This window comes from Neltuma alba, unplaced genomic scaffold, assembly GCF_004799145.2.
Source record: "Neltuma alba isolate B1F8T4 unplaced genomic scaffold, ASM479914v2 tig00010689_pilon, whole genome shotgun sequence".
In the NCBI taxonomy this organism is placed as follows: Eukaryota; Viridiplantae; Streptophyta; class Magnoliopsida; order Fabales; family Fabaceae; genus Neltuma; species Neltuma alba.
Genome location: NW_021635529.1, coordinates 159,195 through 171,921, shown reverse-complemented (window position 1 = coordinate 171,921; position 12,727 = coordinate 159,195). Strand labels below are relative to the sequence as shown.

Here is a 12,727-nt window from a genome sequence, read left to right as displayed (position 1 = left end):
CTATGTAAATTGGGTTATGCTTAGGGGTGTGCATGAGGCCTGCATGCCCAATAAGCCCGTCTAAGCCCGCAAGAAAAGCGCCCAGCCCAGCCCAGCCCAGTAAAAAGATGCCCAAGCAAAAATAGGCATCTTCGGGCTGGGCTAGGCAGGGCCGCGGGCAGGGTATGCTACCCTGCCCATTTGGTCCTGCCCGAAAAATATATAATTATATATATAAGATAATATTATTTTAAGCAATTATCTCTTTTGTTTTGGCCAAAAAAATTAGGTAAAATTAGAAAAAAATGAAAGGAACATAAAATTATGATTATAATAATCTGCCAACTATATGAATAAACTAAGGAATTGAACTACTGATTTAGCTTGATTATTAAATGTTCTAATTATTAAATATATTTTTTTTACCTCCCATAAGAAATTGAAAGTTGAAGAACAAGACTACATAGGCCTTATATATATATATATATATATGTATGTATGAGTGATAGACTCATTCGTGATAATTTTTTTCCTCTCACTTGTCTCAAAATACGATAATTGAATTTTTTTTTCTACATATGATATAGGACATGGTGTCACTACGCTGGGCAGAAAAGCCCGCCCTGCCCAGCCCGCCCTTGCCCTGCCCAAAATGGTTAGGGCTTCTACTGGGCAGGGCCGGGTAGCGGGCTGCAAAACGCAGCCCGCTCATCTTTCGGGCTGGGCATCGGGCAAGGGGTTTGTCCTGCCCAGCCCTGCCCATGTGCAACCCTAGTTATGCTTATGCGTCTATAAGATGAAACAATCCATCCTATCATTGAATTATCAAGAAATTCACCTGTTGATTCAACTTTGGTTTCCATTCAGATATGTGCTTGATTAGTAGTGTAGATTTTTTATTCTAAAAAGTTTCTTCTTTTGTCCCTTGCTGTTTCAATTTTTTCTATCATGCACCTCAAAGTGAAACATATATAGGTGTATACATTTAATTCTGAAAAATAAAAAAAAGATGGATCCAGTACACAACAATCCTTTAGAAGCTGCTTTCAATAGAGTACTATGAATTTATATCTACTGCAGTCATTGTGAGATTTTATAATTACAAGAAATCCATCTTTTATCAATCAGTTTCTTTTGTCCAAGATTCATTTACTGATACTTGTCATTTTCTACAGATGAAAGATTTAATGAGATTGTTATATGTCCTTACTTGGCTCCTGAGGTACTAAAACGAAACTTGCCACATTGGCCAGGTTAGATTTGTCTTGTGAATGGTATATTTCAGCTCATGACAATTGAATTTTTAATGGCTGAGAATTAAATTTAAAGTCGCTATGGATATGTTGTTAGAAGAAAATAAATGTTTGTCTTCAAATGGCTTCAATATGGTCAGAAAAGTCTATTTGCTTCCCAAGTAATAAATATATTTGGTCTATGCCATCTACTTGTATTGTGAAAATGAAGACTAAAGCAAAAACCTATATTGAATTTTTGCTAAGGGGTTTGCTAGATAAAAGTCAGATTTGTTTGGTAAATCAACAACATTTACTGACTTCTATGCTCCTAATCTTGTCATTGTGCTTGCTTTGGTCTCAAGTTGTGACTAAATGGGTGCTCTTAAGCTTAGAAAATGGCTTCATACTTATATCATTACCAATATGGTATGCTGCTTGATTATAGTTCCACGTCTTTCTCAACGTCTCAAAGCTAAATGCCAAGTTACAACTAACCATTTAGTTTTGTGCGGTTCCAACTGAAAATATAAATATTATCAAATCAAGGACTTAAATTGGTTTTTTATTTGAGTTATTATCTTTCCATCTAGAGCTGGGAAAATAGGCCAGCCTGACGCTCCAGGACTGACCCTGCAGGGCTGGCAGGTTTAAAAGGGCCGGCTCTATAGGGCCAAAATTTTAAAAATACTCTAATTTGCTAGACCTGACCCTTAAGCAGACAGGCTTAGGGCCGGCCCGCGGGCTTTCGGCCCGTTTAATAAAAAAATTTCATTTTTCATATTTTTCATATGTTTTATAAAAAAAACCAATAAAATTACTAGTAAAAGACATATATGTGAATAAAATTAAGTCACAGATATAAAAGATCATCATATTTAAATGTCCATCAACATACAAAAAATTAAAACATCCATTAGACATAATAAGTCAATGACATTAACATCCAAAAGTTCCATTAAAAATAGAAAAATGTTTTCACTAAAAAAGAAGTGGACAAATACTATGATCACTATCATTAATTGTAAGAATATTTGATTGTGCTTTACTAGTAATAGTCTCTTCTTAACTTCTAAAAATATCAATGATTTCTCGGGTTTTAATTATGAAAATCACTTTGCTGTATAATCTCATGGGAAGTCTAAAACTCTTAGCACTTTGGATTGATCCATAATATACTTTTAATGAGCTAACTATGTCATCTTTTTTTTGCTTTTGTTGAGGATGATCTTTTTTGATTTTGTCTAGCTCGCTTGTCCAACTCTATTTAAATATACAGTACAAATTACGATATAGTCACTATAGAAAAAGTGTTAACTTATTTATTTAAATTTTATAACATATATACAAATTGATACGTATCTATTAGTTCAATCATTAAAATTTTTGTTTTAATGTGAGGAATATATTTTGTTTATCTTAATATATAATTGTTGGTTCAAATAAATACAAATTTGAAATCTAATTAAAGATATGGAGAATATATTTTTATTTATTTTAATATCATTAGAGATTGAGGTGTGAGCTGAGAGTAAGTGAAAAATTGAGAGTGAAACTTAGAGAGGGAGAATATGTAAAATGTTAGGGACTTAGGTTAGGATCAAGAAAAAAATATAAATTAAAAAAATTATTGTTGGGGGCTTAAACGAGCTGGCCTTTTTTATTTTCGAGCCTCACAAGACTGGCCCTTTTAAATCCAAATTCTCTTTAAAAATCTCAAATTACAAGCCCTGCCCTCAACTTAAATGGGTTTAAACGAGTCAACCCAACGGGCTCGACCTATTTTCCTGACTCTATTTCAATCTATCAGGTATTTTTTTTCAGAAGAAAAGCACCTAAATTTATACAATTCCTCCAAACACATTAATCCCGACGGTACTATAAGTGTGTTTCTCCTATAGAAAGATAAAGATTAATACAATTTCTTTTACACTGAGCTTCAGAATTATCATCAGGATCAATATGATCATTATGGAGGAGACCTATCCAAAAGCCCCAGCTTAGGCACCTGGTCCCACGCCCATTACATACCTTAACCCTCAAGTACATATCTTTAGTTGGAATTCGGCCCTCGCCATTGAACTGCAAAAGCAAAATAAAGGAATGAATAAAACTAATTATGTTATGAAATATTATAAATTGGAAAGGAAAAAAGAGATGAAGAAAAATAGATAATAGGCCTATGACTACAACTTATAGGTCTCATCGTGTCAAACAATAAGGAAGATATGGATTTCATGAATGTGAAGAACAATGATTCCAAGAGTCTCAAGAGTTATCTATATTTATAACAAATTAAACTTTCAATTATCAAAGTGAAATATCATAAACTGGATTCTCAGCAGTCATACTTGCGTTTTCGCACTGTTGTCTCTACCCTTTTATGAGTACTATACAAACAATCACTTTTATAATTGTAGAGAATTTGAATAAAGGACTTGATGGTGAGTGTTAACATGTACCTTGAATCTTCGAGGGCTGGAAAATTCTGTGCGGAGGCTTACAACCTTCCGCTTTCAAATCAAAGTCAAAATACATCAGTCTTATAAATTTGCAAGCACACTTGACGTATACTTCCCAGAACGGAAACTCCCATCCTCAAACATGCAATCATTCATTTCACTGTGATTCCAACACACACGTTTGCCTCCTCTACAAAAACCACTGTTCATATTCATATCTAACCCAAAAGCTTGCTCTTTCTGCCTTCCAATGTTAAACTTCAACTTGCCTCTTTCTTTTGCCAGCTCCATCCTTCCATCATTCAATTCTTTCCCACATACCTCATCGGTCTGTAATACTTTCCTATTTTCCTCAATACCACCACCACAAATCTCCAAGGGAATTGACTGTTCCCACAATTTTTCACCATTTTTCCTTTCCTTAATTACCTGGCCGCAAATCCTGTATGAGCTTTCGGGAGGAAAGTCTGGCAGCCATCTTGGTATGTGAGAACCTCGCAGATTTTGTTTATAGCAGCCCATGGATGTGTTTGAATCAATGGGTTGTACTGGATTTGGACATGGAGAAAAACTTGGGCAGGGAATTGGCTTTGCACATGATAATTCTTTATAAAGGCTGGAAAATTTCATAATGTCTCTCAATGCTCCAGATCTAAGCAGCTCACTCTTGTGCATCTCTGAAGCTGTGGGAAATCCCCGCACAGAGCATATGTCATGAACAGCATTGATGAGGTCAAAGAGGTTGGCGTTGGTGCGATTTGAGGCATTGGAAAAAGAGGCAGCTGATTTGCCAATGGCTCGCAGATATTCTACAGCAACATTAGTTAAGGTTTCAACAGCATAGAGCTGGGTTCTCTTAAAGCCAACTGACTGACAGATCTGCGAAATGGCAACTTTTGCCACACCAAAAGATAAGTCTGATGGGGCTTTTGCCACTTGAGCCTCGCTTTCAGCACGGTTCTTCTTCTTCTTTTTGGCTTTTGCCTTTAAGGTTGGTTTTGAAGTTGATTTCCTAATGCTTAGGTTTTGCATAGGGTCCATGGAAAAGAGCTGGTGGATGAGAACATATAAGAAACAGAAGCCCTATGCAAAAACTATTGTCAGCAACTCAGCATTTACCACTGATGTGGGTGAAGAAATGCTTACAAGCTCCTTTCTGCCAGTCAAGAAGTATATTCACTGTTAAGACTAATCAACCTTCCCTGAACATCAAAATCCTGCTACGCATGAAGTGAAGTTTGCTGACAGTATATGGATTAAAAGCTTATTGACAACTATGTAAACTGAAACTCAATGCCTATGAAAATAAGCAAAATTCCCCATAAGAGAAATAATGCAATCATTCTGACACAGGAAAAAATGATTCTCTTATACAAATGATAACAAGGAATGCAACATTATAAAATTTTTTAGAAGAACAAGTTACTCAACTAGCTAGATTCCTGCATAGTAGCGGTTCTTAAGAAATTGTTTTGTGAAATAAGATGCAAAATAATGAGATGTGAAACTAAAAAGGATTTACGTTTTTTCCTTCATCATCCGCCACCTCACATTATTGAGGTGGAGGTTGATTAAAGACAGCAAACCCCCCCCCCCGGGGGGGGGGGGCGGGGGCCAAATCTTTGAAAGATGCTAAGGTGATATCATTCCCTTTTTAATTTTTGTTCCAGATACTTTAATGAAGATGCCTTGGTTAGCCGAATTGGTGCAGGCAACTCCTCCAAGCCACTTAAGAATGACACTATTAAGACTCTAGCAATTTACGATCTTCGAAATAATTAAAGTGAAAAAAACAGAAGACAAAGCAAGAAACGGTACGACGGCGACAGACGCAGGGTTGGCAATGAACAGAAATCAACAGATGACGGGGGAAACAAATTCAAAGCCAGATTGAACAAATCAATGTAAACGGATTGAGGGAGAAGAAGAAGTACGCACCTTCTTCAACACTTGCCGGAGAACAACCACGCAGGGCTGACAACAGTGGACGGCGTCCGACGGGGAGCTCAACCAGGGGGGAATGCCGAACCAAAAAAGGAATTTATCAAGCGAAAAGGGCTTTTTTTTTTATTTTATTTTATTTTGAGTGAGCACTGAAAAGGGCTCTGTTTAAAGCCTAAAATTAATTCATTTTCGCCAAAAGTGTTATTTTAGTTTTTTTCCAGAGAAAATTCCCCGCTAATTCTTGAGGTTTAAAATCAAATTTTTTTTAAGAGGTAGTTCAAATATAAAAAAGATATAAAGATCAAGCATTAAGATGATGCAATTTGAGAATTTCTCCAAATGACAAAGAAGATTTCAAGATTTACCTTTTTTTTTAAGCAAAAAATAACAAGTATTTAGTCATCAGAAAAAATGACAAGTATTTACATGGAAGATGAATTTCCCGATATATCTTATCCAAAAAAGAGTCCTGCCTTGGTAGATGAGAAACAAGCTACTCCTCCGGTTCTAGATATAAGATTCTTTTTATAGTATAATTTACATTATAAAAAGGATCTTATATTATGATCGGAGGAGTACTTCATTAAAATATTAAAACCATGTTTGGTCATCCCCCAAAAAGAAAAAACAACAAAAACAAATAATTTGCTTAAAAGTTTGAAGATCAAACAATCTTCTTATGACTTGAGAGTTCCATTTAACAGGGTGCCATATATTGCTGCCTCTTTCAGCAAGATCAGCTATTATTAATGTCTGATTGGCAGCAAGAGGACTATTAGATCTCATAGGCATGGTTTAAGGGAATATAAGGAACCATGCTTCTTAAATCAAACTTTAATATGTGAAGGGAAAGTGATCAAAAGAAGAAAACTGAATATAGAAAATTCTAAAAAGCATATTTAGCACTTTAAAATGACAGGAAAAAAAGGCCTAAACTAAAATTATGAAAATGTGAAGAAATAACTAATATGCCCTTGTGTTATCAAATTGTTATTTTGCATTCTGTTATTATTATTTTTAGTTCACATCCTGTTATTTTCAATTCACAAGTTATATCCTAATAACATGTTGTGATGAGCAATTTAGAATTTATCATTTTCGGTTCAAAAATTGTTGGTTCATATTTCACACAAAGACATATATTGGTCATTTTTTTTCAAGTTTTCATAATTCCAATTCAGGCTTTCCTTATTTCGTGTTATTTGGAAGTGTTAACTGTGCATTTTGAAATTTACTATATTCAATTTTTTTGGGGTCATTTTCCCATATGAAAAAGTTAAGAAATGATTCAATTTTAGAGAAGACTAACGTGCTTTGGTTGCGGGGGCAATTGGATAATTAACATGTCCAGAGACCCAAGAAAAAGGAAAACCCAAGACAAGAGCATCACATTTTACTGTAGCATCGCATGACAATTCTACTCAAAATTCAAGGGCAGAGATCCATAGGGAAAATGACATATAAAGAAACCTGAAATTATAAAATGCCAAAATGGGAAGCTAAGCAAATGTATTACCAGATAGGGAAGTGTTGCTTGATTTGGGATTATGCAAATGTTGCATAATTACGAAACAGCCCCTCATATGCAAACAGAAAAAGTGACCGGTGGAAGTGTGCAAGTTGTGGCGGGAGCTGGAGGAAAAACTTGGGAGGGACCATGAACGTGGGAGCATGAATGCGCGAAGCAACAACTGAACGATGAAAGCGAGGTTAGTATTCAGTGACTATATTGTTCGCCTCTATCTTTTGTCCGTCTCCTTTATGCGCTGGTTGATTTTCCTCTTCTCATTGGATGGTAATGTCGTCGATGTGGGGATGGTTTTGAGGTGGAGAGGGTGGCGAAGCATGGAGATGGCGTGGGTATATAGAAAGTGTGAGGAAGGACGGTGATCAGAGGGTGAATGCACGGGGAAGGAAAAACACTGAGGGAGAGGGGTTTGATGGTGTCACAAGTGGGTTAGAGTGATTAGTGTCAGATAAAGGGACAATGTTAGAGGGAGATTCGAATAATGGAGTGGATTGATTCTGAGAAAATAAAGCATTAGTATGGACAGGAAAGAAATGAGTGTTTTGTTGCAAATTATAAGCATGAATGTGTCAAACCCTAAGTTGGTCGTGTAAGTTGATGATGATGGTATTAAGTCATATAATCATTCGACTTCTGTTATCAGTGCAGGTAATGAAGATAAATGAATTTCGAAGCTGGGTCATCTTGTGGGAAGGAGCTGTTCTGTTATTTTCATGTGGGGGGGAAATTTGTGACAAATGGTGAAGGTGAAGTGAGATATAATGGAGGTGGCGTGAGGTTAAGAAGCATTAAGGATGGGCTGACACTTGATGAATTGAGGCTAATGATATCTGAGTGGATTGGTGGTGATGGAAGAAATTATGACATTAAGTACATAGTGGCCTTTGATGAGAAGACATTGATTGACCTTCATGACAATGTTGAAATGTATAACCTCTTTCAATACAATGGGAACAGCGATCATGTGTATGTAGCCGAAAAAAGACAAGTGGGTCCCCAACCAAGGGACAATGTAGAAATGTAAGTGGAAGTTTGTCCTAACTATTTGTTGTCATTTATGAATTTGTTCTTGTCATTTATGTTAACGAGTCTTGTCATTATGAATGCAGAACAGAGAGATTCATGGGCATGTCACAGCAAACGGAACTGGATGCGTTTCCCATTAGTTTGTGTTGTGATTATGGCTGGCTCAATGAAGAAAATACTCGTGAATGTGACAATGATGAAATAAGTAGGCCCCCTAATGTGGATACATCTATCGTAGCTTAAGATACGGATGGTAGTGAGATGGTTCATGCGGAATGGAGGGGACTTTTTACAGGAGTGGGCCAACGTTTTCCTAGTGCAGATGTATTTCGGGTGTCTGTATACAAGTTTGCACTTGCAAACAAGTTTGTGGCCAAGTATGTGAGGAATAACAAGGAATTCATGTCGATGAGGTGTAAAGTTGAGGGTTGTCCATGGAAGTTATGTGCAAATCATGTGGGGAAGAGTTGTGATGTGCTACGAGTGACGACATTTATAAACTGGCATGTTCATTCTGCCCAAGATAGCTTGGACGTGATGCATATTGGAAGAGCTAGTTTGAACTCATCAATAATAATTGATGAGATGAGGGATCATGCAGACAAGCGCACTTCTGAGATAAGGAAGAGGTTGAAACGAGAGTATGGGATTGATCTAACATATAAACAGGCTTATAGAGCAAGAGAGAAGTCATTGGAAGACATATATGGCAGGCCTAAACAATCATACATGCTCATACCATGGGTATGCGAAAGGATAAAGGAAACAGATGAAAAATCCGTGGCTGAATAGACTGCTATTGGGAACCGGTTTGAGCGTGTTTTCATTGCCTACGGGGCATGCATTGAGGGTTTCTTGGGTGGTGCGAGGCGTATTATGTATGTTGATGGAACTCACTTAAGCGGACCATACAAGGGGACAATGTTGTCAGCTTTAGCTTATGATGCAGATAACGAGCTGCTGCCGTTTGCAATTGCAATTGTGAAGGGAGAAACACTAGATGACTGGACGTGGTTTTTCTATATGATAAAAAAAAATCCTGGGTTCTGTGGAAGTAACGATTGTATCAGATCAACACAATGCTATCATCGGAGGAGTAGCATCAATCTTTGGGGGTCAAAGGCATGCCTTTTGTTATAGACACGTCAAGGAGAATTTTAGTTCAGAAGTTATGAAAATTAATAAGGGGCAAACAAGGACAAATGGCCGATCAAAGGAGGATGCACTATATTTATTGGATAAAATTGCATACGCAAGGACAGATGAGAAATTTGAGGCAGCAATGGATGACATGAGATCCTTTTCTCCAAGGCTATTTGATTGGCTTATTCATCATGGGGATGTAGATAGGTGGGCTAAAAGCAGGTTCCCATATAAAAGATGGGACAATATTACAAGTAATATAGCAGAATCATTCAATGCATGGATGGTCAATGAGAGAAAGCATACTGTACCCCAATTGATCTATGAGCACCGAGATAAAGTTGCAAGAAAGCTGCATGCCTCCTATGTGGCTATGACCAAATGGAAGAATTGCGTTGGTCCAAATATAGAGAGTAAGGTGCTGGATATGGTGGCTGGGTCTGACCATATGTATGTTGAAAATTATGGTGGGGGAAGAGTGAAGGTGACAACATCACGTGGAGACCATCAGGTTGATCTTGGACTACACCAATGCAGTTGCAGATCTTGGTAAATGACGGGGATCCCTTGTTCCCATGCTTGTGCTGCCATCAAGATTGTGCACGGCAATATTTATGATTATATTGATAATTGCTATAAAAAGTCATCACAAGAAAAGATTTATGCTCGCAGTATGATTCCTGTGGTAACAACAGACATGCCTCACCCAAATGACTACTATAGAATAGAAAATGTCAGTGAGCAAGTTTTCTTGCTACCTCCCATGACATCCCGACCACCAGGAAGACCAAAAGTAAACAAGGATGAACCACAGTTCCAGAACAAACGAATATACCACTGTGAAAGATGCCACCAACCTGGACACACAAGGAGGAATTGCAGAAATCCTAATCCATCATGAAGTTTCGAGTACAGTGGGGATGGGTCATTTTTTGGTGTACATAGTTTTATGCTCCGCCCTTGTCAACTTTTTTGGAAATGGGGTTGTAGTTAGGAGCTAGGTGGAGACATTTTTTTGTAAGTAAGCTGATAGAAATTTCAGTGATAAGGGAGCATTAAGTGTGGCTAGTATCTTAATGTCCACTTGTCATTGAATACATGAAAGGAAGTTACTGTTATGGGGATGTTAGCTTTTGTTAATGGCGCATTACTTGTTGTCATTTTAAAAATTGTTCTGGTCATTGGCAGTGATGCTATCAGGATAAGCTGACAGCCGATGTTAAACTGATGTTATAAAATCAGACCAGGTTATCCTTATCATTATCATTGTCATATTCGGATCACTTGTTGTCATTTTTAAATTTGTTCTGGTCATTGGCAGTGATGCTATCAGCATAAGTTGATAGCGGTGTTAAACTGATGTTATAAAATCAGACCATGTTATCCTTATCATTATTGTTGTCATATTCGGATCACTTGTTGTCATTTGTAAATTGGTTCTGGTCATTGGCAGTGATGCTATCAGCATAAGCTGACAGCTGTGTTAAACTGATGTTATAAAATCAGACCAGGTTATCCTTATCATTATCGTTGTCATATTCGGATCACTTGTTGTCATTTTTAAATTGGTTCTGGTCATTGGCAGTGATGTTATCAGCATAAGCTGACAGCTGTGTTAAACTGATGTTATAAAATCAGACCAGGTTATCCTTATCATTATCGTTGTCATATTCGGATCACTTGTTGTCATTTTTAAATTGGTTCTGGTCATTGGCAGTGATGCTATCAGCATAAGCTGACAGCTGTGTTAAACTGATGTTATAAAATCAGACCAGGTTATCCTTATCATTATCGTTGTCATTTCGGATCACTTGTTGTCATTTTTAAATTGGTTCTGGTCATTGGCAGTGATGCTATCAGCATAAGCTGACAGCTGTGTTAAACTGATGTTATAAAATCAGACCAGGTTATCCTTATCATTATCGTTGTCATATTCGGATCACTTGTTGTCATTTTTAAATTGGTTCTGGTCATTAGCAGTGATGCTATCAGCATAAGCTGACAGTTGTGTTAAACTGATGTTATAAAATCAGACCAGGTTATCCTTATCATTATCGTTGTCATATTCGGATCACTTATTGTCATTTTTAAATTGGTTTTGAGCATAAGCTGACAGCTGTGTTAAACTGATGTTATAAAATCAGACCAGGTTATCCTTATCATTATCGTTGTCATATTCGGATCACTTGTTGTCATTTTTAAATTTGTTCTGGTCATTGGCAGTGATGCTATCAGCATAAGCTGACAGCTGTGTTAAACTGATGTTATAAAATCAGACCAGGTTATCCTTATCATTATCGCCGTTATATTCGCTTCACTTGGTGTCATTTTCTGTTGGATACCAACAGGATATATTGAAGTAAAATTTAGCGACCTCAACAGAAAATGGAAACCAATAGCACATGTCCAATGGGGTTGTTGTCATCATCTGTTTTGGTGTGGTTAAACTCAGATTCATTTATGTCAGATTCATTTATGTCACTGGGGAATAAATTGGCATCATGGATCTCAACAATCATACATTTATGGACACCAATCTCTGTTAACCATAACAATACACAGTAAATTTCTGATCAGCCTACAATGCACATTAAATACAGCAATCTAACAGAGGACAAGTGAATTATGACCCTAACATCGAGACACCTAAGACCGATGCCTTTTCTTGGACTTTGTGCTCTTGGTTGGTTGTGGTCGTCGAATAAGGGCCAATGCCTCGTCACGTTTTTCATTTTGTTCATGATTCACCAACCACCATGTCAGATCACGACGAAAGCCAGCAACTTCTTCCTCTGTGTAGGTAAGGGTCACACCAGGTTCCCATCTTCTCAGCCACATCATGCAGTGCACCCCACAATCCCTCCTGTGGACGTAGCAATATCAGCACAGTTAGTTAACACATCTGACATGTGCATTTACCACACAGAAATCGAATTTGACAAAACTGACAGGTTATTCTGCTGGGGAACTTCTGCAAATATCATGGGAGACATTGGCTTTTTCCCAACCAATCTTGGCTTGACCAAGTCCAGTATAATATTGAACCTCATCCTCTGCAACAAGATTCAGGACCAACATAGAAAGTTTAATGATTTTCCAAGTTAAAAAACTAGGGTAAAGATAATGAGTTTTTTCTTACACAGTCATCCACAGCCATTTCCACTGGGTCTTTGATGACAACCTTCTTCTTCTTCTTCTTCTTTCTGTCCTTGGTTCCAAACTGGTCCCTCATGGAGTCTAATACGTGGAAATCCAATGTGCTAGGTTGAATGGCAACGCAAAACCAGTGTTGGCCAACAAGAGCCGGACCAATTATGAAATCACATTAAGCTAAGTTGTAGCCAAGGAACTCAGGAAGAAAGAGCTTCTTATATTTTTGGGCTTTCCAGGTTGGATCATGTGCCATCATGTTC

At 37.3% G+C, this 12,727-nt stretch overlaps 2 protein-coding genes across 6 annotated transcripts; one reads left to right on the top strand and one right to left on the bottom strand.

The window, feature by feature from the left end:
• Positions 1 to 3,033: 3,033 nt before the first annotated feature.
• On the bottom strand, positions 3,034 to 5,733 carry LOC114758354 (transcription initiation factor TFIID subunit 8). Of its 5 annotated transcripts, none has more exons than XM_028947407.1 (3): positions 5,612 to 5,733; positions 3,674 to 4,970; positions 3,034 to 3,293 (listed from the first exon to the last, which is right to left on the bottom strand). In XM_028947407.1, the coding sequence occupies exon 2, from the start codon at positions 4,712 to 4,714 to the stop codon at positions 3,755 to 3,757; it is 960 nt and encodes a 319-aa protein (XP_028803240.1). In that variant the 5' UTR covers positions 4,715 to 4,970; positions 5,612 to 5,733; the 3' UTR covers positions 3,034 to 3,293; positions 3,674 to 3,754. The 5 variants fall into 5 exon arrangements, with proteins under 5 accessions (XP_028803240.1, XP_028803241.1, XP_028803242.1 ...); XM_028947408.1 differs by having other exon boundaries at positions 3,674 to 4,914; XM_028947409.1 differs by having other exon boundaries at positions 3,674 to 4,890.
• A 4,134-nt stretch (positions 5,734 to 9,867) lies between these two features.
• On the top strand, positions 9,868 to 10,215 carry LOC114758345 (uncharacterized). The gene has a single exon (XM_028947398.1). It carries the CDS (start codon positions 9,868 to 9,870, stop codon positions 10,213 to 10,215), a length of 348 nt encoding a protein of 115 aa, XP_028803231.1.
• Positions 10,216 to 12,727: the final 2,512 nt, after the last annotated feature.